The 27,725-nt window shown below is 47.1% G+C and overlaps 1 protein-coding gene across 2 annotated transcripts in view; it reads left to right on the top strand.

Moving 5' to 3' along the window:
- HIPK2 (homeodomain interacting protein kinase 2) overlaps window positions 1-27,725 on the top strand; it is an 88,690-nt gene that overhangs the window by 45,199 nt on the left and 15,766 nt on the right. The window contains exons 2-10 of one of the 2 annotated variants that reach the window (XM_014937389.1): window positions 8,078-8,201; window positions 10,345-10,464; window positions 11,177-11,263; window positions 12,513-12,697; window positions 16,505-16,667; window positions 19,686-19,812; window positions 21,377-21,498; window positions 26,057-26,199; window positions 26,738-26,920. In XM_014937389.1, the coding sequence (XP_014792875.1) occupies window positions 8,078-8,201; window positions 10,345-10,464; window positions 11,177-11,263; window positions 12,513-12,697; window positions 16,505-16,667; window positions 19,686-19,812; window positions 21,377-21,498; window positions 26,057-26,199; window positions 26,738-26,920 (1,254 nt within the window). Of the gene's footprint in view, window positions 1-8,077; window positions 8,202-10,344; window positions 10,465-11,176; window positions 11,264-12,512; window positions 12,698-16,504; window positions 16,668-19,592; window positions 19,813-21,376; window positions 21,499-26,056; window positions 26,200-26,737; window positions 26,921-27,725 lie in introns of both variants that reach the window. The other variant, XM_014937388.1, reaches the window with a different exon arrangement.

Raw genomic sequence — 27,725 nt, 5'->3', positions numbered from 1 at the left:
AATGATAGGCTTCTGAGGCTTGTTCAATAATTATGCCAGTCAAGTCCAGAAGTGATTCTTGTGCAACTTGCTCTCTGTTTTTAAAAGACATATATAACTACGTGTGTATACTTGCTAAAACCACCCTGAGACCTGCATCTGTACCCCCTGAAACACTCCCAGCTATGTGGTGTTTTGCCTGGATGTAGAAGAATCATAGTGACCTTCCTATTGACAACCATACAGTTACCACACCATAAAAAGTCAGAGTAGTTTGGGTGGGAGGGGGCCTCAGGAGGTCATTTAGCCCAGTCTGTTGCTCAAGGTAGGGCCAGACATGAGATCAAGATTGGCACTTTGTCTTGTCAGGTCTTGAAAGCCTCCAAGACTGGCAACTGAGCAGCCTCTCAGGGCATCCTGTGCCAGTGGTTCATTATCTGCACAGTGGAGGTGTTTTCTCTGTCCCCAGTTGGAACCTTCCCTGTTTCAGTTTGTGTCTCCCGTCTCCACCTCCTGCTGCCCACCTAGGCAAAGAGCCTGGCAATGTCTTCTCAATGTGGCAGAGGAGAAGGGGGCAGGCTGCTGTCAGGTCTCCCATGGCTGTCTCTTTCCCTGCCAAGGTTTCTCCAGTTTGCCCATGCACTAGGGGACCTGGGCTGAACGTGGTATCTGGATATGGTCTCACAAGTGTGGCTGGAGGTGGGTCATCATCTTCCTTGGTCTGCTGGTCTGGTTCCAGGGAGGCAATTGGTCCAACTGCTACCAGGGTCCTCATTTCACCCCACTGCCCCCCAAGTTAAGGTGCTCGTGGCCTTTCCTGCCTAGTGGTTCCCCAGGTATTGTCACCAGGGCTCATCCGTCCCAAGGGCAGGACTTAGCATTTGTCCTGGCTGCATTTCAAAAGGTCCCTATTGGCCCGTGCCTCCTGCCTGTGCAGGTCCCTCTGGGTGGCAGCCCTGCCTTCAAACTCATCGCCGGGTCTCTCCAGTTTGGTGTCTCCAGTAAACTGGGTAAGAGTGCACTCTGCCTCTTCCCTGGGTCAGTGATATATATGTTAAACAAAACCAGTGCTGGGATAAACCCCTGTGGTACCTCACTTGTTACCAACCTCCAGTTTATATTTATGTCCTGTAACATAAACCATCACCGAAGGCTGAGTGAATCCAGCTTCCAGTCCTCTGAGCTGATACAGATATTTTTTGATGCGTTGCAAACTAATCTTCAGGGATGGGTGAGGGCAACGTGAGCAACGCAGTGTTGGAGCTACCCTCTAGTGGTGGTTGTCCTGGTGGTCTGACGGCCTTGGAAACAGCTCTGGCTACACCCGCAGTCCTTTCCAGAAGCTGAGTGTAGCTGTGTTTGACCTGTGAAATCGGGAGCATTTTAGTAGGTCCTTTAGAGGCACCGTCCCTCCTTACAACTCAAACCAAAACATCTTTGTGGGTAAACGGTGTGCTCTGATAGATTGGGTGACATTTCCTCCATGGCCCTTTCCCTCCCTCATGAATATCCCTGTGTTGACTAAACTTTCCAGGGTTTAAAGTTTATGCTGGAATCTGAAAGGCATGGTGTGCCTGCATGTTGTGGGATGAGTCCTAACCTCCAGGACTGTCCCTTGGTGCGTTTCTGTGGGATTGGTCCTTCCCAACACGGTCCAGAGATCACGGCAGTCCTTGAGGCCCTCGCAAGCGGTCTGCAGGGCTGGACCACTTCTGTATGGGCTTCAGCTGAACATCTGAGCAAACTCCAGCACTTGGGGATGCAGAAGGAATTCAGAGGTCCTGCAGCAAGGCCAGCAATGAGGGTAAGCTTGGCTGTCCCTGGCTGGGAGCAGCACAGGTGGGGTCTGGAGCTTCTGTCCTGCCCACTGCATGAGCAAGCGAGCAGAAGCTGTTGGTGCATGCAGGTGTTAAGCTCTGGCCCTGATAGCTGGCTTTTTCATAGGTGGGAAGTTTGCAACTGCCCATCCCCGGAGCAGAGGAAGGCCTTTAGTCTGGGGGTCATCCATCTTAGATGTCTGCATCCCTGCCAGGTGTCTGTGCTAGTGGTGAGGTGGAGGGGCGAGCGAAATAGCAACTATAACCTTTTAGTCCCAGAATATGAGCCTGTCTCCTTTTACAGCCTTGCACTTAAGAAGTGATTTGGGGTCTGGGAGGTACAGAGGGACCAAAAAAGAGTGCTATATGCTCTCCGTATCCATTAACTAAGAGCTAAAGGTACTCTGCATGCTACAGTATAGGCAATAAAAAGTGAATACCTCCACAAAAATACAGAAGGGTCAAGTGAGCACGTATGAGAAAGAGTCCATAAAGATGCTAAAGAACGGGTTCAGCTGGGAGGAAGATGGAGCCACATCGCTTGAATAAAAGCCCCTTTGTAAGACGTGTGAAGGACGCAGTGGGAAGGCGCAGGCACTGAGAGGGGTCAAGCCCTGGGCGTACAGCTGGTCAGCATGTGCCTGCTTGGGCCAGGGGGTCCAGCTCCTGCCTCTCTGCCTCTGCCCAGGGCTTTCTGCGTGGAGATGTGAAAACTGCAGCTCCCTGGAGTTCAGGCTTTGGTGGGCGAGACTAACAGGTAGGAGAAGACGGGAGCTGTGCGTATCGACTCATCAGACAACATCACTGTAGGCCTGCCTGCCCTGCCTGCAGCTGCCCACAACCTTCTTCTGGAAGGGTCACCCCGAAGGCGAGGAGCAGGCACGCTCTCGGCCCAAGGTGCCAGCAAGTATCAAGTTTTGAGTTATATTTTTGTCTGATATGTATACTTGTCCATGAAGGACTCTGCTGAGACAATCATGCTCTTCCACGGGACTCTACCAGAGGTGGTAAATTATCCCCAAGGAGGGCAGTTTGCAGGGTGGTTTTAAAATTCAGAAAGAGCCCAGCTCTGTGGAAATGAATATTTTTTTTTGGCGTTTGTTTTTAATGTCCTGTGATGTGTGGGTGAAAAAGCCAGTGAGCTAGACTGGTAATTAATTTTCCTGACAGAAACACCAGACAATGAAATTACCCTGCCACAAAGCAGGGTTGCTAAAGTAAATACTCTGCCAGCGGCAGGCCTGAGAGCAGGAAGGGGCCAGATGTGAGGTGCAAGCAAATGGTGAGATGGCACTTCTGCCTCTGGGGACCTCTCTGGGTGCTGGCAGCATGGAGATCCCCGTGTCCTGTGTCCCTGCCGTCCAGCGCTGGCAGCTCTCTGGTACACACAGGCACATCGAAGCTGTGCTCCAAGGTGATTTAGGTGTTTTAGGAAACAATTCTTCACAGAGAGAGTGGTCGGGCATTGGAATAGGCTGCCCAGGGAGGTGGTTGAGTCACCATCCCTGGCTGTGTTTAAGAACCATGTAGATGTGGTGTTGGGGGATATGGTGTAGGGGAGAACTTTAGAGTAGGGTAGATGGTTGGACTCGATGATCCCAAGGGTCTCTTCTAGCCTAGATGATTCTGTGATGGGGGACTTGCCGGACCCAGTGCTGAGCTGAGGAGCAGCAGGTCACTCTTGGCTGGCCAGGGGAGTAATTTAGTCTGGGAAAGGAGTAGGAGATGTGTGGAGCCAGCATGGGCTGACTGCTTCTCTCCTGGAGAGACTCTCTCAGTCGACACTACGATTGTGGTCACCAAACCACCATGGAAAGCTTTGGTGAGTCTGTGTTAAAACAAGCAGGGTTATGGGGACGGAAAACAGTTCCCTGTGCAGCCATGGAGAGATCTGCTGAAGATCTCAGTGCTGTTCTGGGAGGACCTGCCGCCTTGTGAATAGTTCTTCTGATTTATAATTACAATACTCTGATGTGCAGACTTTAATGGGGTATTTTCCCCTGTTACATAGTGTTACCAGCTGCAGAATGCAGAAATTCCACATAAGAACTGGCTAAGACATGGAAATGTTTTCTTTCTCTTTGGAAAAGAGAATTACACCATTCTTAGAGCAGCTGAGCTAAATCTGAGTGCTTTTAGGAACAAAAGGGTCAATTATGGAGTGGCCTGCGTGCACATTTTAGGATCAGAGTTATTTAATATATTAATTATCTGTAAAAAGTGGTGGACCAGCAATGAAGTGCTTAAGTGTGCAGATAGCACACAGACTTGCTTAGGTTAGGCTGCAGAAAAGAAGAACATTTAAGGGTCTCGATCTGGATTACAAACAACATTATGCCAGATCAGTGCAGTACTGAAAGACAGTAAACATTGGAAGAGGAAAACTGAACTATACATAATTCTATGTCCTAAATTAACTGCAGCTCCTCTGGAGAAAGGACTGTGTGTCTCAGAGGATCTCCCAGATAAAACATCTGCTGAAATGCCTCGTGTCACTCCAAAAGCAAACAAAATATTAAGCTCAGGGAAGACTGGAAAGTGAAAGCATTCTGCAAATAGTGTAAAATAAGTCTGGGGAATATCCTTGGGTTTAACCGTTTATACGTCTGCTCAACCTATCTCCAAGCAGTCATGTCAGGGAGAGGAGTTGTAGGGCCAGGCGGTGGAAGCTGATTGAAACATCCATGGGATGGACCACTGAGAAGCCAGAAGCTGCTGCAAACAAGGGAGAACAGGGCAGAGATACAAAAATAGCTTGTGCTAAAAGAAAGGTGGTTCATGCGCTTCTGTCTTCACCTCTAGGCCAATCCATGTGAACATGAAGTGAGAGGTGACAAATTTAAACCTGATGAAGGAAAATCAGGCTTTAAACAACTGAGTTAAGATGCTATTGAAAGCAGAAGGTTGCCTGTGGAATTCCGTGCCACAGTGTGTGATTGAAGTCAAGATCTCACCCTGTCACAAAAAATTGACATGTTTATGTTAAGAAAGAGTTCCACGAGTTAGATAAAGGTCTATGTGCAGAAGGATCTATGCATCCATAACTGAGCATATAGAGCAATTTCCACCCGATGAGGTTCAGAAGGCAATTTATCAGTGGGCAAGTTGTTCCTTTACATCCTCCACCAGAATGCTTGGCGTTGGCCATTAGCAGCAGGCAGACCACTTCAGGGGTGACTCCAGTTCTCTCTTTCACATGGTGAACGGGACGTGTCTGCTAGCTGAAAATCTGGAAGCCTGTGTGGTGTCCGATACCTGTCGTTCTTTTGATGTCCAAATGATTGCTTAATTAAGTTAACAATATCTTTTTGTCTTAGGGCCACTCCCTCCCCATGAAAAAATTGCAGTCACGCTGAAAAGGCAGGGCTGGGAGAAAGCCACAGCGACCGCTGGCTGTGGTGTACATAGGGCACCGTATCACTTCGGGCTGGCCCCACTCTATCAGGGATTCTCAGTGCTGTTCCACAATTACCATCTCTTTGGGGCTGAACAGGCAAAGATTGCAACTAATGTTCAGGCTTGACTGAGTAATGCAAATACCAGCTTTCAAAAAGTTAAAATAAAATAAAACTATCTTACCACCTCCCCTCCCTACAAGGATTTTAATATAATGCAGGGCATTATGTTTAGTTGCCTTTTATGTTTTAAGTGGTACAGACACTGGCTTTGTGTTTTATTCCCAACAGTGGAGCTGCAAAACTTCTTTTGTATGTGAAAAAGAAATTCTGTCTTTAATTGCTGCACTCCAGAAGCTGGAGTTGTTAAGGAAAACCCACTGGACAGCCGAAGACTCCTGAGAAGAAAAAAAATCAGAAATTTTGGAACCTCAAATTCTAGGTCATCCCTTTTTGCAGGGGTCTGGAGGTGTTGGCAGCATAAGTGTGGAGAGGGAGGGGAGGAGGTGTGTGCTGCATATGACAGCAGAGTAAGTGATTTTTATGAACAGGGAGGTTTCACCACAAAGTCACGTTGGGAATATCCCACCGATAGTCCACCCCTCTGCTTAAGTTAGTGGGAGGGATTTGAAGTTGAGGCGATGCGTGGCTGAGCTCTCATTAGTGACCAGGGACATTTCGTTCACAGTGTGGAAGGCAGACAGGGAGAGGCAGATGGCTTTGAATGCAGGATTTACATAGTAATGAGATTCAGGTCACCATAGCTGTCTTTTTCTCTCTGCATTTTGTCTAGGTGTTGAGTAGCGTGCAGGGATGACGGAATGGGGAAGAAAGGAGGAAAATTAACCCCTTGTTCCTAAGGAGAGATTGGTGTTAGTATAAAAAGTTTGTCACGATAGGCTAAAGAATAGTGAGGTACGGGAACAACAAGCACAGATGAAACTAAAAGGGCTAAGGATAGCTGCTTTATAAGTTTCTGGCGTGTTTTCTCTGTGAATGGCAGAAAGCATCCTAGCCTTAAAATCCCAGAAATTCCCTTAATTTTTATGTCTGCATTGCTGGTTTGAGAACAGATAGGTTGGGGCTTTTGTCATTACTGGTCAACCCAAAATTGGGGAAGTTTGTTGACTGAAGATTTCCTTGGAAAAAATTACCCATTTTGCTTGGTTTCTTGGCTAAAGACTTGTCTTCACATGACTATGTAATGGCGTGATTAAAACATAATATTTTCCACTGCAGTTGGTAATCCTTAGTATGATCTCACTGGTGTCAGATCTTATCCTGATGACAGATGGGAAACTGGGAACCATGCGCTCTATTTCCCACTCTGGATGGTGGCACTTGATTTGCTCAATAGTCAACCCCAGGCATTCCCAAAATATGCATTATGGCCCAAGAAATCCCAAGGCTGTTTTTAAAATGATGAAAGTTTTAAAGCAATGCATGTTTGTCTCTTTTATCTGTCTTCTGCCTTTTTTTTTTTTTTTGCCTTTTTTTTATGTAATAGGTAAAGGAGTATGGGAAAGTAAGTTTTTCTTTCTGTTGTACATCACCTGACACTAAAAGCTGGGGCTTTAAAAGAAAGCGTAGCAAGATCTGCAAGAAGAGCAGGAGAGAAGCCTAAGGTGATCCCTGTGTAAAACATAGGAACTATGGCACTTAACTGCATGTGGAAGTCTGGGCTGAGGTGGGGAAAGAGAGGAAGGTGTTTGTATGTGGAGGTGGGTTTTGTACAAGGTTTTCAGTATTTGTAAGATACTTTTGATTCTCCACACAGAAGTCACTTTTGAAACGCAAAGCATTTGTGGCTCTAAGGGTGGGATTCGTCTTGACTCACCTTGGTCACTGGAGTTTAGGGAGCTTGTGTAGCCTCAGTGAAGAAAGACTCAAACTATCCCATAGCAGTGGGACAAATCCCCCTCGAGGAGGGTGGTATGTCTCTCTCCATGGACTGCACAGTACCTGGCTAAGATTTAGCACCAGCTTCTACCCAGCTGAAAGGTGAAATGGCCCTCACCTTAAGGTCCTGTGGAAATCTGAGCTGAGACTGGTCTTTCATAATTATTTGGGCATCTCCTCCACGCCCTGACTGGGGATCCTCCTGGAGAGCTGAAGCAAAGCTTTTTTTACCTTGTCCTCTCCTTGCTCAGCAGGGCTAACACCAAAACTTAATGAGCAGAGTTGCCTCAGTGGCCGTCTCCTGAAGCCAGCAGTAAACACATAGCAGGAGTGCTGCTGCATTTTGTCTGTTTGGGCTGGAAGAGAAGAGGAAATCTAATCAGGAGCCTGGGACAGACTGGGAAGTGAAGGCTTCTTGGCTACTTCTTCCTGAGGAAAAGGCTTAGGTCTAATAGATCTAATTATCTTATTCCTCCGTTTCATGGTTACATCCATTTGTTTAAAAAGTCAGTAATCCTTTTATACCAGTCCTGTAATGATTATTTAATGTCTGGCTGTTTGTGAAGCCCACCGAGCTGCACGAAGGGAGGATGCTTCACCACAGTGAGTCCACACGGTTCCTCCACAGGCCGGCAAGAGTGGGGGCCTTAATTGGGTGGCTTTGAACGCAAAACGTTTCCTTTGTGCTTCATTTTCCCACCCGCCAAATGAAAAAAATGGTAGTTCTCTCCTTTGCAAACTGCTGTGAAACGTAGGACTGTGTCTGGGCGAAATGCTAGCAGAGGACTCTTCTGCAAGGATAAATATTCACTGGCTAGTGCTTGGTTAGCAGACACTTTGCTGGTGGCCAGTGGGACCCTCACCTCTGTAGGAGCAGTGATGCTTGCTGGCAGCAGGCAGCTCCGTGAGCATCGCGCTCTGTGTCCCCTCCGCCAGCCGAGGGGGTCTGCTCCCATTGCTGATGTTCTCTAACCTCTTCCTTCGCAGGGCCCCTGAAATCATCCTCGGTTTACCGTTTTGCGAAGCAATCGATATGTGGTCGTTGGGATGTGTCATTGCAGAGCTGTTCTTGGGCTGGCCGTTGTACCCGGGAGCTTCGGAGTATGATCAGGTGGGTATGGGCATTGCCCTGGGTGCTGGTAAGAGCACAGATGTTCATGGGTTGGAGATTTTTTTCCCATATTTTGTCAGCGGGAACAGATCCCTAGTTTTTCTGCTTTGCTAATAGGGGATATGTGATTCTTACACCCACTCACCCCCCAAGTCAACTTTTTCATTCTCCACCTGGGGTATTTACTTTAGGTGACCCATTGCTGGCTTTTAAGAGCTGACTGCCTAAGTGAAATCTCAATCAAGAGCCAACACTGCTGTTGACTGGAGAGCTCTGTACTTGTCTCTCCTCACTGAGCAGAGCAGGCACCCTTTCTCTGCTGTAACAGCAAGTGTTGAATAAAGGTTTATTTGTTAGAAGAAACTGCGCAAAACTCTGCTGCGTTTCATAACCCCTTTTATGAGGGTGCATATTAAAAGCAATGACAAGAAGGAGAACGTTCACAGTGGTGTAGGTTACCAGTTAATATAAGCTGTCGTACTTCTCTCCCTATAGGCTTTTGTGCTTCTTTTGTAGTTCTAAAAGTGATAGCGCAGCGGCTGCTAGAGCCAGGGCTGCAGAACACGTTCATTCCCGTAGTCTTCTTCAGGGTGATAGCAGCTGTCTGTAAATGCAGCCTGGAAAGGGTCTTTTTTCTTTTAGAAAATTTTAAAAGAGAGCAGGGTAATAAATACATCTTTCATATATGAAAATATTTCTTTAACTTTTCTTTTGTAACTAGTATTTTTTTAGTCAGAGCTGTAAAGCTGAAACTTGGTAGGGTAGATAACCCCCAGTGAAGAGCAGGGCCATTAGTGACTCCAAAGGAAATCACAAGTAGCTGAAAAACTTAAAAGCATTTGAAAATCACAGACCAAGCATGAAGAGTAGATTTCTGTCTCCTCCCTGCTCCACACCAAAAGCCATAAAACACACAGCTGAAAAAGAAATCACCATACCTACCTGCCCAGCTTAACTGCCCAGCACAAAGCTTCCTCCAGTGAAGTACAGTGAGGGCTCCTGGGGAGCTGGGAAAGGGGTAAGGGCTGATCCTAGCTCTTCGCTGCCATCCAAGTTGCCCTGCAGCATTGGCACTGGGCTGCAGGCAGGATCCTGGTGTGTCTCAGGTGCAAGAGCTCCGATGGACCTAAGGAGCTGCAGAGCCAAGCAAGCCATGCTCAGTGAACCAGGTCCCGAGTGCTTGGAAGTCTTTGAAACCGTGGCTGCTTTCTATACCTGCCTTTATTTATTTATTTGTTTGTTTTACCTCTCTCTGCCTCTTCTCTCAAAAACCCTTCCCATTCTTACCTAGAATTTTCTAGAGTCGATGACTATTTTCAGTCGTTTTGCTGAGTTTGCAGCAATTTTGCAGAGTAAAACATTCAGGAGTCAGGAGATGCCAAAGTTAAGGTTTCGTGTGGCACCCCAGGCATGTGTGAGATCAGTTTCTAATTGTGTAATCACAGACCTTTTCTCCTTTGAATAAATAAATAAAAGTCTGAGATCCTAGAAACACATGTGTAGCATCTTTTAGCTGTGTGAGTGACAGCGAGGTCATGCTCGTGGAAGTAACCCAAATAACAAATGAAGTCATGTAGGCAGTAGAGATGAAGTACTTTACATACTATGAGGGTGTCAGTTGGTTTGAGTGTATATTTCATCTAAGTTCAAAGATAGTCACTTCATAGTCCTCCCTTTTTCACTTCAAACTGCTCCTAGTTATGGCTGTGCACTCAGCGGGGGGGGAAAAAACAGCAAAAGTTAGAGTGCAAATATCAAATTGTTGAAATTAGCTCCTGGAGAGGACAGCGTGACATAAAAAGGTGCAAAGCGGTGAAACACCCCATTGAAATCTCCATGTGGGTCTTCCACTTTGACCTCTAAAACCTAGGGACTTCCCTCCCTTTATCCAAAGGCTTTGTGGTAGTGTACGGTAAGGGTGAGTTTCCAATGATGTACATGATAAATGGAGGGATGCCGTATGGGAATTCTCTTTCCTCTCATTCCTTGCACCCCTTGCAGGGGTTTTTTTGGTGAAGTCTAAGTATGTGCTACAATTCCTCTTTCTTTGTTCTATTGTTTTAAATGCCTCCTGCCTTCCTTCAAGGAAGACCTCCAGAGATCTTCACAGGATGAACACTGACCTCTCATCCTTCTCTTCCAGATTCGCTATATTTCACAGACGCAGGGCTTACCAGCAGAGTATTTGTTAAGTGCAGGGACAAAGACTACGAGGTTTTTCAACAGGGATACAGACTCACCATATCCTTTGTGGAGGCTGAAGGTAGGAAGACGTTCCCTTGTTTCTTTTCCCTTGCAGTTGTTGGTTGGAAGCGAGGGGACATTCAGGTCAGCTCAGAGCCTATGTCTCTGGTTTTTGCAGTGCAGCACAGACGTCGGGGTGGGTATAGCTCAAGGTAATACTGCCATCCCCAAAGTCCACAGCCCTTAGCCCACTGCTTGGCACTGCTTTGTGGGAAATTTGAGTCCGGATTTGACCTGGAAATCTCCCTCTAAGTAGTCAATGAATTAATGTGTGGTTTAAATGAAAAAAGCCCTGGGCAGACTTTGGAAAAAAATTTAAAAATTAAAAGAAGAAAACAAAAAAACAGAGACTAGTAATTCAGGTGAGCCCCAAGTCACTTGTGCCAGCGTGTTTGACTGCAGTCAGTCCCCAAAGAGGAGGCCAGTGGGCTGTAAGGATGGAATGCTGTTCATCATGCTGGGGTTGGGTGTAAGAGACCTTTGGGACTCATGCCGTAGTTGGGGGGAGGATCCTCTGAAGTGAAAAAGAAGAGATGAATCACCTTGTGACACTGAAGCTGTCATATAACTGTAGGGGAGATAGTGTAAGTGTTACCTGGTCAGGCAAAAGAGACACAGAGGGTCTCTGATTAGGGCAGGATAAGGCAGAAGGGCAGAAGCTGGAAGTGGCACATAGCCCACAGCTGATTGCAGGGCAGTTCTGGTCAATGCCTGTCTCCTGTTTTGAGCAGACACCGGAAGATCATGAGGCAGAGACGGGGATTAAGTCGAAGGAAGCAAGAAAGTATATTTTCAACTGTTTGGATGATATGGCACAGGTAAGAGCATTGGTGAGTAACCAGCAAGACTGCTTTGCTTGCCTTTGGGGAACGCTAACAAAGGGGAACTACATGGATTCTCTGTGGATCCTATTCCTGTGCCAGCTCCTGAGAAATACTAAAATTATACCTACCAAATCAACTCCTTATCCGCTGCTTTATATGGAAGACTCCACATAGGGGCGTGTGGGCTCAATGTGCTGTAGTAAAGCAGCCTGTGAAAACAGCCAAGTCACATCTCTGACTGTTAAAGTCCTGTGTTTTCTCTTGTCTCTCCAGTGCTCCTCTGTGCAACCACTGGCAAGTCACTTGATTTTGCATGCTTTAATATTTCCATTCATAAAAAAGTGACATTGGAAATAATTACTGTGGCCACAGAAGAGCATGCTCTCTTTAAGATGTGGCTATCTGGGGGAACAGGGAGTACTAATTGGTTGTGTCAATTCCGTGTGGTTGTGAAAGTTAGTTCCAGCATAACCACTCCTGCGACTGGAGCTTGTGCTAACAAACAAACTAGCGTGCAAAACTGGCACAGCACTAGCACAGAACTGGAATTTGTGCTAGCAAAGTCTAGGTGTTGTAGCATTCACAAGCAATCATGCAGAAAAGGAGGACTGGGAGATGTCCCTGCCCATGGCAGGGGGGTTGGAACTTGATGGTCTTTAAGGTCTCTTCCAATTCTAACCATTCTATGATTCTATGACTGTACAAATGGATGAAATAACAAAAAGTGGTTGGGTTTTCCAACTCTAACTATTGTATGATTCTATGACTGTACAAGTGGATGAAATAACAAAAAGTGGTTGGTTTTTTTTTCCTGGTACCTGATACATGAATGGGATGTTTGCAACAAAGCTACTGACAATTTTTATTTATTTTATATGTCTTTTTTGCTCACGGAACACATAGTTAAGTGTCTGATACCACAGTCCTTTATATGATAAATATACTGATTATCAGAGCTTGCCTGCTACCACATGGAAGCTGTTCATCTTCAGTGGAGGGTGACTAAGTGTTTCATTAGCCATTGACCCAAGCGAGCTGAACACTTAACAGTCTGTCTGGAGATGTGACATGCACAAGCCAGATGACTAGCCACCACGGAGTCTGCCGTGTGACTTCGGCAACTACCCCTTTAGACAGGGAGGCTTGCAGGGCATGTGCTCCAATGAGGAGTAAACACAGTTTGCTGGAGACCTGACCATTTGCTCCTTACCTTTAGCGCTCACCCTTGTCCTTTCTCCTTTAGGTGAACATGGCAACAGATTTGGAAGGAAGTGATATGTTGGTGGAAAAGGCGGACCGGCGGGAGTTTATAGATCTGTTAAAGAAGATGCTGACGATAGACGCAGACAAGAGGATAACACCCATTGAAACTCTGAACCACCCTTTTGTCACCATGACGCACTTGCTCGATTTCCCTCACAGCACACAGTACGTGGCTTTCATTTCCCTTGGGTTTTGAATTGAGGGATGAAGAGGAGAACTGGTTGTGCTGGAGACCAAATGTATCTGAGGGGCATTATTGAGATGCTTAAGTCCTAAGTTTTAATCTTTTTCTGGTTAAAAAAAAAAAAAGAGGATTACCAGTTCTTAAGGTTGCAAGAATTGTGTTGTAGGTGCTTGGCATTTAAAACACTGCAGAGTGTGCTACATTCATTATGTAAATATTCAATAATTACATATGTTTGCATTAAAATGCAGAAGAAATTATGCAATTAGTGCTGAAAGTATCAGTATATCTCCAAGTAATATAGTCCTGATTGTTACTGCAGTAATCAACCTTATCTGCAGTGGGGAGCCGACCCTTTTTCCCAGAACCTTCCCATCTTGCAGGGCTCAATTTGGGGCTGTTTGCTTTTTAAGGGAAGAGGTTTTTCTGCAGCAGGCTGGTTTACAGGCACAGGCAACAGGACAAGGAGTTCAGTTTTCAGCTTTGCTATTGCCTGTCTATGGGACCTTAAATGCCATGCTCTGACCTCAGCTGACACATTTGTGGAATGGAGATGGACTCCACTGCCCAATGGAGATGTGAAGAAGTGTCCTGCCTTCAAACCTGACTCCACTTTCTCCTAAGGGTGTGTCACAGAGCACAGCAGCCTGAAATGCAGGAAACCCGTGTGCAGGACATTGCTCTTGTCCCCTGGGCAGTTCACATAGGGCCAGGCTTCTCAGGTGCAAGTGAAGGCAGACATGGTAGTGGGAGTTTTCCAAAGCCTTCGGGACACCTAGCTTGGAATACCCTGCTCTACATCCAGCTCTGCAGTTCAAGGGGCTTTTGCAGGCTGTCCCTGTTCTCCTCACTTCGTCAGGAGAACAGTTACTGGCACAGCACCATAGTTCATTGGGTGCCATGTGCATGGGTGTTTAAAGGATGTGAGTTGCTCAGGTATGAAATTAAAGGGGACTGCTTAAAAAGCCGTAGAGTATGCGTGGGTGCTGCAGAGCAACAGGTTACTGGGTGTCAGTCACCTCTCCCACCCATACGTGTGCTTTTACCTGCGCCATTTCAAGTTCATCTAAGGTAGTCTTCCCTCTGTGAAGAATCTCTCTGAAGAGCCTTTCTGTTATATTTGTCTCGAGATAAGAGCAGCTGCTTACCAGAAGGTAGTGGGTGCACGGTCTGTATACACCCAGGCTTACCCTGCGCAGACATCTCTGAGCGTTGTTATCTATAAGTAGATAGTAAGTGATAAATGTAATGAAAACAAGATGGGAGATTGTTGTGCTAAACAGGGAGAAAGTAAGTTTCATATAAAAACATTCATAAACAAAAAAATGACAGTATTTTCTAACAGTGTTAGCATCATATACAGAAGTCTTTTAATTTGCGACAGTCCTCCTTACAGTGCAACAACTGATTGTGGGAGATAGGAGAGGCTTGTGGCATAATGCATTGCCTTCAGAAATCTTTCCGCTAACGCAGCAGACCGTAATCGCATCTTCATTTTTGAAGTGCTCACTTGTGGCTGCTCAGACAAAGCCCCGGAAAGGTTGAAAATATCATTGGGGCCAATAGCAGTGAGAATTTTACCCGAATAAAAAAACTCAGCATCAGATCTCTGAATACTCAATGCTGTGCCAGCCTGGGTGTGTAACCCGGCACAGCCCCTCCACGTTGGGAGCGGTGATTGGGAAGGAGAGCAATGAGCTGTAACCAGCACGGCGAGTTGATGGAAATTTTGTCTGTGATTGCCTGTGGTTTTGTGAATAGAAACTTCAAAGCCTCGAGAGATGCAGGGAGTTGTAATCTCTCTTGAAAGTAAATCAGGCAGCAGAGAAAGTGAGAATATATGGAAGATGTGGCTTCTGGAAGGAATCTCTGCTGTGGCATGCTTCAGAGGGGCTGCAAGTTTGAGCAGCACGAGAGGGGCTGTTCTGCTTCCTCCCAAGCAAATAGCAAAGCGAGTTAAGCTCCCCGTTTCACATATTTAACTGCCTGGCTCTTAAATTGTTGGGTACTCCTCAGTCTTTCTGTCCCTGCCTTCTTTTTTCTCCCTTTTTTAAAAGACAGAGAACACAGAGTTACATTAGTAGAGATTATACCTTGTTAGATAAAACTATTTGTTTACACACACAGTTTACCATGTACAGAATATATACTCTTTCCAGTGTTTTCTCCTTTTTGGAGGGAGAAATATATTCATAATAATCTGGAAAAATGCAATTCAGTAGTCTTCTATATTTATTTGATAAGTGCTTGATTTTTCTGAATCTTCTGTGACCTACAGGTATTTTATAGTTCTTTAAATGAATGCACATAATGCACAGCTATGCACAGTGTCCTGAGCCTGTCTTGTCTGCAGGTCTTTATGGCACAGATCCGGTTACCAAGATTTTGGCTGTAAGAGAAGAAAGAGGACCATGTGAGTAAGAGGCAAGATAGGGATAAAAAGATTAGGTCCTCTTCCTGACCAACCTTAGGGATCATATGAATGTGTTCCTTTGGAAGGGACATTTTATTTCTTAAAAATTATGTGAGGATGTGTTTACCTCTCTTACCTCTAACAGCTTAGATTGTTACAAAAGAAATTATGCATACAGCTGATTTTTTACAGCTACAGCTGATTTTCACTGCTTGGATTTTCTATTTTTCTGGGTTGGGATAATGGAAATAAAATAAATGCCTTCATACTTGTTTGGGTTGAGTTTCAGACTCTGAAGCCACATTTGTAAAAATAATTATTATGGAAGAATTGTGGAAAACCCGTGTTGGTTTTTAGTCCTTGGAAAAATGAGATTTTATGAAAAATACCATTTTGCTCAAGATTGCTATGCTGTTCTCCCTTAAAACTCTGTATGCTTTGGTATCCCAATTATAAAAATGAAATATCGGCAGTTTCATGTACCAGACACCTAGAGTGCTCTAGCAATGCAGAGAGAATTTAATCTCCTTTACTGGAGATACAGAATATGATACTTCTCAAAATTTCCATTGCTATATCAATAACATTTAAAGGAAAGTCTATGTAGAGAAAGAAGCTGTAGTATATCCCTCCCCAGAGATCCAGTTCTCAGTCTGAGATAACCTCAGAACCTGATTCCCTCAGGATGTTGATGAATCTGATTTGGCATAACCTTTTGCGATATGAATCGTCCCGTTGACTGCAAGAGGACAGCTCATGTGCTTTAAGATAAGCATCTACGGAAGTGTTTAGGCAGACGAGGCAATGCTTTAACTGCCTGAGTGGACTCAGCTCGCAGTGAACTACTTTTTAAAAGGAATGAGTAAGATTTTTCAGGGATGTCAGTGACCAAGAATAGTAAAATTCGTCCTTGCAAAAGACTTGTAAAACTACCTTTAGGCTTACACTGAGGCAGAAAGCATGAGTTGTCTCTTCCTCTTAGGCTCAATCCTCAGAAAAAACAGTATTTTTCTTTCTTGCTTTCAGTCTCTTTCACTCTCTTAAAATAGCCACTATGTATTTCTTGCCCTGCCACCCGAAGACCAACAGATTTTCTTGTTACCTGTTACTTACATTGCAGAGCTCAGACCCATGGGGGCACCCAGGTGTCCTAGGGCAGGCACACTCATCTTGACACCCATTTGACCCTCTTCAGTACAGGGTTAATCTGACTCAGTGGTTAAGAGACACCTGCATAAAATTGCAAAGGGCTTTAAGAGCCTAGAAAGTGCCAAGCGTGCCATGGAGACCTAATGCAGGGCCACTGTGATGAACTGTTGCCTGTGTTGGTCAGTTGGTTGATTTTCTGTCTGTTCCCTGTCCCCCCTTTACCCAGTGTCAAGTCCTGCTTCCAGAACATGGAGATTTGCAAGCGACGGGTGAATATGTATGACACAGTGAACCAGAGCAAGACACCATTCATCACCCATGTAGCCCCAAGCACATCGACCAACTTGACCATGACTTTTAACAACCAGCTGAACACAGTCCACAACCAGGTAAGGGCATCGATCAGAAGCAGCCAGTGCTTGAAACATTGATGTCAGGAGGGTCTAGAAGATGAAAAGCAAAGTAGCATCCCATTTAACATGCCTGCAAAAAGACGGTACTTTTTTACTGTCCTTCCTCCACTCTTCCTCATTCTTTTTTCTTCAGGCAAGCAGTAATCTTCTGACATTTTGTGCGATGGTGAAATGCTGCCCTCATTGTTTATGTTGTTGTTGGGAGTGATAAATCCTGCTTACTTGGGAAGTTGCTATGGGGAAAAGCTCATTAGTCCTTTAATGCAGCAAGCCTGGGTCAGGCAGAAGTACTTGTGATCTTACAGCACTTCTTCAGCACCTTTTTATTCAGACTTAGGGGCTGAGGGGAGACCTTATTCCTCTCTACCACTACCTGAAAAGAGATTGTAGTGAGGTGGGTGTTGGTCTCTTCTCCCAAGTAATAAGCAATAGGACAAGAAGAAATGGCCTCAAGTTGTGCCCCAGGAGGCTTAGGATGGATATTAGGAAAATTTTCTTATCAAACATTGGAACAGGCTGCCCAGTGAAGTGGTTGAGTCACCATCCCTGGAGGTATTTAAACATCAGGCAAACGTGGTCCTTAGGGATGTGGTTTAGCAGTGGGTTTGGCAGTGTTAGGTTGATGGTTGGACTCAATGATCTGAAAGGTTCCTTCCAACCTAGACGATTCTGTGATTCAAATTGGCATTGAAGTCAAAAGAATTTAAAGCTTTCTGTAACAGACACGGCACTGTAACTGATCAACAGGAAAGAAAAGTTTAGTGGCAATGTTTATTCTTATCTCTCATTGGTTTTACTCCAGGTGCCACAGTTGACGTGGAAACCCTGTGCTCGTACCCCCACTCCAGCTAAATTGCACTCTGGCTTTGTAATCCTGCTTTGGAGTCTTGCATTAGTTTTACGTGCCCCAGCATTGGGGGGTGCTGGGCTGACAAATTTTATGTGACTAGCAGGCTAAGTTGTTTACTGCAGTACTGTATTACAACAGTGAAAGGAAACTCTCCAGGGACAGCACTCTAAGGTACTGAAGCTCAAGAAATAGCTACTGTCTTTTAAGCCTTTTGGGAACAGGCTGCTCAAGATTCACTCTAGAGATTGCAGGTGGCGTTGCGGAAATGGTGCTTGGAAAAGCAAGGAAGCTAAAGGATTCTGTGTAAATGTACTGGGTGTTCCTGTGTCACTCAGAAAACCAGACTTCATGACTCAGTTCTCGATACATGTGATCACAGAAGGTCTTCTGGAACAATTCATTAAGCAGATGCAGACAGAGATAGGTCATGGCTTGGTGTGATAGGGTATTAGTTACAAACACCAGTTCCCTTTCTTGGCTGTTTCTGAGATGCTGATTAAAGAAGTGTGTGCTACACACTCCCCTAGGCCCCAGCTGCGAGATACCATTTGTACCACAACTGTTGGTAGGAAATGCAGGTTTGCTTTCGTTTCCTCACAACTCACTTGATGTTAATATTGGTTGCTGGCTGGGGAAGGTCCGTGGTAATCTCTGAGTTCTCATAAGGGGTGTGTGTTATGAGCAGAACCGGTATCTCCAGTGTTTCTAGAAGTGGCAGAAACGTTTCCAGGAAGGTGTTTTAATTTGAACAAGCTCTAAACCCTTCACCGTTCTCTTCAACATAGCACTCATCTTGGCTCGCTGGTGCTCCCTTTCTTGGCAAAATATCTGGGGATTGCCTCCTTCAAGTTACGGCTCCTGAGGTTAGGAGTGTGGGAGCTGTCGTGGTGGCTGCTTGGTGTGTTGCACAGGGGAACAGATTGCCCTTCTCTGCCTCTGCACAGAGAGAGGAGGAGGATGAAATGTTTCACCGTCGCATCCCTCGTGGCTGTGGCTGTGGCAGTGTAGCATGGGGTACCATTTTTAGGCCCACTGGCAACCAGGGCAGGGCGAAATGCTGAGCCTGCCTGCTGCCTCCTGCAGCCTTGATCAAAGCCTCATCCTGGGTCCCTATGTTCACCATGAGAAAGTGCTGTCTCACCTGTCTCCATCAGTGGTGCTGGTACATTTGGATGGAGGGGAAAGGTGTGCTCTGGTGTGGTAGAGCCTAGTTGCCTAGACAGGAACACTAAGGGCATATTTTTATAGAGCAGTGGCAGAGGTGTTTGGGGGTTGTTTGTCTGCTGCAACTGTTACAGACTCAGTTCAAAGGAAAAGCAAATCACCTTAAGATTTCTAGATGTTTTGCAGAACACTGGGTTGATTTGTGTGGCTTTGCAACATCCCCTGCTGGAGTTTCTGTCTGAGAGGTTTTAAAGTTAAGCCAAAGGAAGTTTGGACTTTGAAAGCATGACCTACTCTTATGCCTTCTGATTCCTTCAAATTCAAAGCATATTTCAAGGGGCATGTGCTGTCTTAGCTAGTAGAGGAAAGGCTGGAATGAGTCTGCCCTCTCAGGATGAGGCTCCACAGGGCATGGAGGTACTGAGTTTCTTTTACCTAAGAAATGTGAGTTTCTTCTGGAGTTATGTGCGTGATGAGACAACAACATGATTTGGGGATAGTAGCATTTTGTGAACCCATCTTCTATATGCTGCAAATCAGAGCCAGTCAGGCAATAAATGGGACTAAGTTCTGCTTTGGAGAAGGCACTGTGTCTCCAAGCAGTGTACAGCAGTGCTGCGTGGCCGGAGGTCCCGTGGCATGGTACAGCTGCAGTTCCTCAGGCAGATCATGCTCCTTTTCCCATCACTGCCCTTGCCTCTGTGCTCCTCCGTGTCCTGTTCTACCCCTTCTTTGGTTTTGGTTTCCTGGTTTTTATTTTTTTTTTTTTACCTTATCTTATTCTATTTTACTTTTTTATTTTGGTTTTTTTTGATTTTGCTCCTTCCAACGTACCCATCTCCCTCATTTTTTTGTTTGTTTTTGTTTAATTCCCGTCATTCCTTTAGACCACCAACCTGGCTCCCACCTCCTCCAGTGCCACTATTTCCTTAGCCAACCCCGAGGTCTCCATACTAAATTACCAATCTGCACTCTACCAGCCCTCAGCGGCGTCCATGGCTGCGGTGGCCCAGCGGAGCATGCCCCTGCAGACAGGAACAGCGCAGATCTGTGCCCGGCCCGACCCCTTCCAGCAAGCTCTCATCGTCTGCCCACCAGGCTTCCAAGGTAAGTAACAGCCCCCACCAGGTCTTGGGGGTCGCTGCTCCCTCCCCATTGCTGCTGCGTCTAGCTCTGGTTGGAAACAAGCTTCCTTAGTGCAGATCACATGGTAGAAAAATTGTTGGCCTAGGAAATCAGAGCAGTGAGGTTTTTGCAGATGGAAATGTTTGCAACAATGGAGGATCTCGCAGGCACCTCCAAAATCATGAGTTGGAGGTGAATGGTCTAAAACAGTGGGGCAGGCATGAGCAGAGGTTGGGGGAGAATATGTCATATTTTCCATCCTTTGCCCTGAACAGAGTTTGAGGCTCTTCTCCCTCCCTTTGGTAAACTTGAAAACTTCCCCCCCACACACAATGATAAATCAGTACATAAACAACGGGTTCATCACTTCTCAGGGATTCAGTGGTTGAAAGAGGGGCTCAGGAAGTTAATGCAGCAGCGTCTGTGGTGCTGGTAAAGATGAGAGTTTGCCTCTGTGACAGATACTCGTGAGCATTTATCAGTACCATTCCTTCAGCTCCAGCCCTTCTGCAAACAGCTCTGCCTGTGTATCAGACAACTTGGGTGATGTCTGGATTCAACCACTTGTCCTTCTCCTGACTTTACATACTGTAGCAATTTGGAAAAATTAGCCAGGTGTCTGCAGGAAGTGGTCTAAATAGACCTTGGTTCAGCTGGTGCAACTTCTGCTCTTCATTTCTACAAGCCTGTCTGTGGACCAGTCTCTAGGCACTTGTTACATGTTCTGCAAGATTATCAAAGCTCTTTTGAACTAGGGGAGTTTTGCTAGACCTCTTCTACATAGTTAAAATGCATCTCAAGGGTTTAACTTCAGAAATGGATTGCTAGAATATGTAAGCTAACCTCTTCTGCTTGCTGTCTTGAGAAAGCTCTAAAGCAGAGGAGGTAGCATAGGCTGTGCCACACACTGAAGTGGTCAAGAGGGAAGTTTCCTCCAGCTCAGTTAGGCTAATGTGTGGCTGAGCCAGCAATGGTTGGAGTTTGGGGTGTGCTAGATTACACAGTCAAATAAGAGCCTTTTAAACATGAGTCCTGAGAAGCTGTGCAAGAGAAAATCACCTATTGCCGTCAAGGCTGAGTGCACAGTTCTGGATTCCCATCCCACGGTCCCACTTGGGTCACAAGAGAGCATTCTCACATAGCAGTGTTTTTTGGCTGGCAAGGACCATTTTCTGTTGTCAAACCAGAGAACATGGGGGAAGAGAAACCATTCTCTTTCTTCCTTTTTTCTCTGTACACATTGTATTGAGATGTTTCCCACGGATTTGAGGTACCCTAAAAATATGAACTCAGTTAATCCCTCAAAGTCTTTGTAAATATCTTTGCTGCACCCTTTTGGATGTATCGTGTTTATCAACATTTGATGACCATCTTTGGGCTGGGGTGGAATATGTGAGACTTGAAAAGCCTGATTTTTTTGGAGGGATTGAAGACTGCAATTGAAGCGGACATCAGCAAGTGCTCTTAGGCACCTCTGAAAAACAGACCTCTGTTCTTAGCAGTGCTGTTGATGGCTAATGCTGTACCTTCTGTGCTGGTGGAACAGGGTTACAAGCTTCCCCTTCGAAGCATGCTGGGTATTCCGTTCGGATGGAGAACGCCGTTCCCATTGTCACTCAGGCTCCTGGGGCCCAGCCTCTTCAGATCCAGCCTGGACTCCTCGCACAGGTAAGGAGCTCTGAACACACTCAGCTCGGCAGGTATTTTTTTGTATTGTTTAGCTCTTGGAAGCTCATGAGAGTAGCTTTCTCAGAGATCCTTCTATGGTGCAGTTCGGAGACTTGGGCAGCCACGTAATGGTCTCCAGCTTTCTCCAAAACGCCTAAAGCTCCCCCAGTTCATTGTTCAGCTCAAAGACTATGTCAGAGTTGCAAAAACCTCTGGAAAGAACTTCCTTTTGCTTCTCCACTGGAATCAGTGGGAACCTTCAGGGGAAGCTGTGTCAAGCCTCTGCTGAGGAGGAACCAGTAATAACCTTCTTGCAACCTCCTGAACTTGGGGTTTCAGTGGTAGTTTGTGGCCAGGAGTTGCACTGGTGAGTTGCATGCTGCTGATAAATATCTTTCACGCTTTAAGTTTGCACCCTTCTGTTTTATGAGCTGGTCTTAGGTTATGAGAGAGGTGTAAGGGGCAGAGGCAAGGGCCCCGCAGCAAAGGAGCTCTCTTGTCAGCAGCACTTATTGGCACAATTGTCCAAAATACCCTCACAGGAAAAGCATGGTTCCTCCCAGAAAAACCCCGAACGGGAGTGGGTACCACCAATCACATGCACATCCTCAAGGGGAACTCCAGCTCCTCAAAAAGGAGGAGTAGTTCATTCCTCCTTGTGCTGGCTTCAGTGAATCTGCCCCTACCAGTTTTCAGCTGGTGCCATGGTACCTCCACCAGTGTCAGGCATGTTTCTGGCAGACAAAAAAAAAAAAAGGCACCTAGTATACTTAGTATGAAGTTCTGAAGACTGGAAAACATGAGCTGCAAGTCAAAAATGCATGCCTCTGACTTAGGATTGGTTGATCTACCATACCTTCATTAGTGCCAGTGCCTTCATACACAGGTACCAGCAGGCCTCAAGGTTTATGCCTGTGTGTCGCATTGCTGGGATAAGACATTGGTGCAAATTGCCTTCCTTTGCCAGCTGCTGGCCACACTTACCTGGTGAAGACAGATGGAAACACAACTTGCAGCCTGTGTGATTTCCATTAGCTAATGTCCCCTGACCCTTCCTAGTAGCAGAGTCTTTGTGAGAGGGCTGTCTGAAACATCAACCCACCTCTGTTGTAGCCTGTCATAACAACCTATGTGGCCACCTCTCTTGTTTGGTTGGAAAGGAGGGCCTGAGAGGCAGTGGAAACAAAAATAGTGGCAATGCAAGAAGCAGTCTGTGCAGGCACCCTTGCAGGCACCAGGTGCAGTCAGCCAAGGCAAGGGGTGAAGGAGGTGACCGAGCTTTGCAAATCCCCACCATTCTGCACCATCCTGAGGTGTGCTGTCATATGGGGCTTGAAGGGGTGAGGGTTGGGTCTGAAGCATCCCAAAGGAAGCAGGATCCTGAGACATTTTGGGAGCTCCATCTCCTCATTTCTTCTCATGGTGGCCTTGTTGGGATCACCACACTGTGTGGGAGGGAAGGAGTGTTCAGGAGGAGCTTTGTTACCAATTTCTGTGCTGCCCCTGCTACGTGAACTCCTATTTCAGGGGCTGCCCCTCTCGTACTTTCTACCGAACATTTTATTCACCATCACTTCCACAAGGGAAGTGAAGCTGTTTCTGAGAAACACTCCTCGCTTGCATAGATTTTTAATTTTTGATTTAATAAAAGAGAGGCAGTCTGCCTGTTGATCTATCTGTCTGTCTCACGCAACGAGAAATGCTAGCTGCCTCTCTGATGGCAAGGCGCTCTGATTGATGCCGGTGGCATCTGGTGTCCGCGGGCCTCGCTCGGTTCGGGCTGAGCAGCTGGTCTGATAAACAAATCTGTACCCAATTCCAGTTTCCTGAATGGAAAAACACAGCTTCTTTGTAATGCATTGTAGTCACATCTGATCTCCGGGCGGCTGCGTGTCTCTCTCTCAGCAGAGAGATATTCCTCTCATGCACAGCTGCTTATCTAATGCTCTTCAGACCAGACTCTGCGATTGCTCCAGCTCCTAGAGGGACTGTCCCCAGCAGAGAGCGTAGCGCCTCCGGAGCCCATTTCTATCTTTCCACCTGCCTTATTTGTCCCCCTGATCAGGCACGATGCTGCTCCTTGTGCTCCCAGCGCTGTGTGGTACCAACGGGCTTTCTCCCCTGTCCAGCACAGGGCGCAGGTCGCTGTGCTCACCCGCATCAGGATGGCTGTGGCTGGCAAAGCCTTACTGCATCCATGCCAGGGCTGCCAGCATCCAGCTCTCCCTGTGCATTTTGTATGAGGCCAGCAGTCCCAGAGGAGGGACCGGGGAAGGAGTTCCAGGAGCTGGAGGAACCCAGGGCAGAGGCAGTGACAGTTTTGTAGCATCATCTCTGCATGTCCGCAGCCTGTGGCGTGGAGCTAGACAGAGCAAGCAGCCTGCAAGATGCAGAGCCACTGGTGAAAGTAACTTATTTGTATCTTCTCTGGGTCTATTTTCACCCTTTTCAGCAAGTGTGGTTCACATACCCTGTGCAGAGAGACCAGTGAAAGGAGACTGACCCTGTCTTTACGAATAGCTCTCTGCAGCTTCAGATCTCGGAAGAGACAAAGCTGTATGGTTTTCTGGCAGGCTTCCATGACACGACCCAGGACTGTCCCCTGTCCTTGAGTAACGCCCTGAATTCTTGATGTTCCTCTCCTTTTAACTCCTTCCCAACACCACTTCTTCCCACGGAGGTCCTGCCACCGGCTTTCAGAACAAAGAGGCTTGTGCTGTTAGTCATTCTTGCTCTACGTCCGACGATGCAGGAGCTCTGTCCCACGGGGGGGACACCCCACCACCTCCTGAGCACAGGGACACAACCTCCCAGTAAAGCAATAACCAAGAACAGGCTGCAGCTCCCGTGTGCGAGCACGGCACACTCTGCTAGTGGATCAGCCTAGACAAGTCTTATCTGCAGATTAAATGATTCACTGGTCCTTACCTAATAAGTGAGGAATTTGTGCCTGGACCCTGACACTGCATCTAAATTTATGCACTGCAGTTGGGAAAGGAGCTTAGAATTTGTTCAGTTCTCTTCCTGAAAAGGGAGGAAGCAGTTGTCTCTGCAAGTAAATCCAGGTAGTCCCCTGGGACTGACTGCAACAGTAGTTTAGTCTCGTCTTTTAAATCAAAGCTGGGAAAAAAAGGGGAAGAAAAAAAAAAACCAAAAAGAAAAAGCTATTTTCTTCCCTGATCTTTTTGCGTCTTTGCCTCCTCCTCCTACCTGCTCCCAACAGCACCAGTCCGTGGTTGTGGCTCATTAGATGAAGAGCTCTCAGGAGCCCTGTGACTGTCCATCCTTTGCAGATGGTGCTGAGAGACCTCACCATAGCAGCCTTTTCATCTAACTCCGCAACACGGAAAATTACAAGACAGTCAAACTTTGGATCAGAGCTGATTTTTTGAGGGGTGGTGTGGTGATGCTGGTTTTTTACTGGGGGATAGGAGGGTATTATGGGATAATTAACAGGATTCTTGTGAGGATGGGGACAAATGCATGCCTGAAAGAAGCCTCTCCTCTTTGAAATTTAGCCTCCTTAGAGCCGCAAGGTAACACAACATGGGTCCAATATAGGGGTGCTGTTTGGGACTAAGACAGGCTGTAGTCAGTACCCTGTAATTCCCTAGCCCAGGCTGTGAGAAGCTGCCACAGTTGCCTTCAGGCAGCACGTAGCAAAGAAAGTTTCACAAGTCAAAAAACCAATCATCTGACCCGTAGTGTGGAGTCACTGGAGCAGGACGACCTGAGTCATGCCTGTGGCAGCGCAGCTGGAGGGATGGTTGCATAGCAGAGCAATGGCTCAACTCGCAGGGCAGAGATTTCCACCCCTGCATGGGGGGGACTGGCTCAGAAAAAGCCAGAGAGCACATGGAGGGGAGAGGCACGCGATGTGTAGCTATGCATGGCTGCTCTGCTTTGGCCGGGGGGCTCCTGGTCAGCTGGAAGCAGGCAACTGGGCTCCTTGGCCCGTGCAGCAAGATATTCTTCCTGAGAAGCACTCAGCGACCAACACTCACTCCCTTTTGGTATCCCCAAATTCCCCTTTTTTTAACTCCTCACAAAAGTCTCACGGCCCCCTGTTCTCTTTCCTGATCATTGAAAAGTCAGTTCTCCTTTTAAGTTCCTTTAAGTTCCTGAAGTCCTTTAGATCCTCTTGGGGTGGGAAGGAAAGCTGTTTGTAGGAGGGGGAAAATAGCAATGGGACCATAGCGCCCAACTGATCTAGAGAGTCAAAATTAAAAGATGCTGAAGAGTTTGATGTTTTGATGGGTTGAAATGCTGATCAGTTTTGATCCCCCCCCGCATTCCCAGTTTAACCTGAAATACAGCTGCTGCTTTGGATGGTGGGGATTTTTATTCCCCCTCCTTTGCACTCTCTATATTCATAATTTTTACTGCTTTTAGTGTGGTTTCCTAAAAGTATTTGTCATGTATGACTGATAAGTAGTAAGAGCTAGGTAGTATGGCCATGATCGTTATTGGGAGCCCCAGCTGAGCATGGACTGCCACCACCACCACACCGGGGGTAGGATGCCTCTTGTTAAGAAGTCGTTTTCCCTCTGTCTGACAGCAAGCATGGCCCAGTGGCACTCAGCAGATCCTGCTCCCTCCTGCCTGGCAGCAGCTGACTGGGGTGGCCACCCACACTTCTGTCCAGCACGCGACCGTCATCCCGGAGTCCATGGCGGGCACCCAACCCCTGGCTGACTGGAGGTAAACTGGAGATGCCGGGATGCTCCCCGAAGTACCCACTGGTGCTGGAGGAGGCATGAGGAGAGCAGGGTGGGAGGGTTGGGGTCTGGCAAGGCTGCAGATCGGGACTATAAGGGCAGGAGGCTGCAGCCTGTGACTGCCCTGTCTGAGCCTGTCTGCCCTGTCCCCTTCTCTGGAGACCTTCAAGACCCAACTTGATGCAGTCCTGAGCAATGTGCTCTGGGCAACCCTGCTTTAGCAGGGGAGTTGGACTAGATGATCTCTAGAGGTCCCTTCCAACTCTGACAATTCCATGAGAGCTATGGGCGGCTTCTCCGTTCCCGGTCCTTGAAGCAGGGTGCCGTGCCCATTGTGGCCCAATGTTGGCCCATTCCCTGGGGGAAACACTCCTTCCTGGGTGGGGGGGGGGACTGGGAGCCCAATGTGAACCCCAGAGGAGGGTGCCTCGTTGGAGGCGGTGGGACCCCGTTGACAGCACCTGCCCCCTGGGGAGCCGCCGGTCGCATTTTCAACGTGTGCCTGTCTCCCCGTTTTGCAGAAACACCCACGCCCACGGCAGCCATTATAACCCCATCATGCAGCAGCCCGCGCTGTTAGCGAGCCACGTGACTCTCCCCGCAGCACAGCCCGTCAACGTGGGGGTTGCCCACGTCATGCGCCAGCCGCCCGCCGCCACCACCACCTCCGCCAGGAAGAGTAAGCAGCACCAGTCGGCGCCCCGGTGAGTGTGGCCACCAGTCAGGCAGGGTCTTCGGGATGCAGCCCTGACCAGGGTGGATGCAGGATGGGAGACTTGGACCCTGTTCAGCTCGTTATGCCCTTGTTATTACCTGAGGCCCCGTAGTCACCATAATTAAAAATGTAACTGTATTCCCAGCTCAGCGTGGCACGGTGCCCAGTTGCCACACCGTTTCTTCCCACATCATCTGGAAGAAGCACTCTTGAGGTGTCTGTGTCTGCACCTCCAGGGGACCGCATCGTCAGGTGCATGTGCCTGATGTGTGTACTCAACATCTGCCCTTTCAAAAGCAATGGGGTGATGACCTACCACCTTCTGAGCTTTAATGCCATACAGAGCGGAGGACTGGGGTGGCTTCAGGCCACCCTCAAGCTCTCTAGGTGGCTTTAGGCCATCCTCAAGCTCACCATAACATAGGTGATTGGCCCCCTGTCTTCAACAGTACACACCAGCAACAGATAGCCACACTGGCCTTTCTATAATAATGGCAGCTTGAAACAGGGAGCTCTTTGTAAGGATATCTCATACAGGGTGTCCCTAGACATCTGAATCTGTCAGCTCTCAGTAGGACCGTTTGGCTATGTGAGGTTTGGTTCATACCATGCTATGTGCCACAACTCAAACAGTGCCTGTCACAGCCCCTGTGATCTTGCCTAGAGGACAAGCCTGTTTAAGATGTATGTGCAGCTGTTTTGGGGAAAGTCCTCTAGGCTGTAAAACTAGCACATTTCTTTAAAAAAAAAAAAAATCCAAAACAAAACAGCGCAGGGGAGAGAACCAAAATGGG

The sequence above is a fragment of the Calidris pugnax genome, unplaced genomic scaffold (genome assembly GCF_001431845.1).
Source record: "Calidris pugnax isolate Ruff unplaced genomic scaffold, ASM143184v1 scaffold1, whole genome shotgun sequence".
NCBI classification, from domain to species: domain Eukaryota; kingdom Metazoa; phylum Chordata; class Aves; order Charadriiformes; family Scolopacidae; genus Calidris; species Calidris pugnax.
Note: the sequence above shows the minus strand (reverse complement) of the source record. Positions and strands in the feature narration are given on the sequence as shown.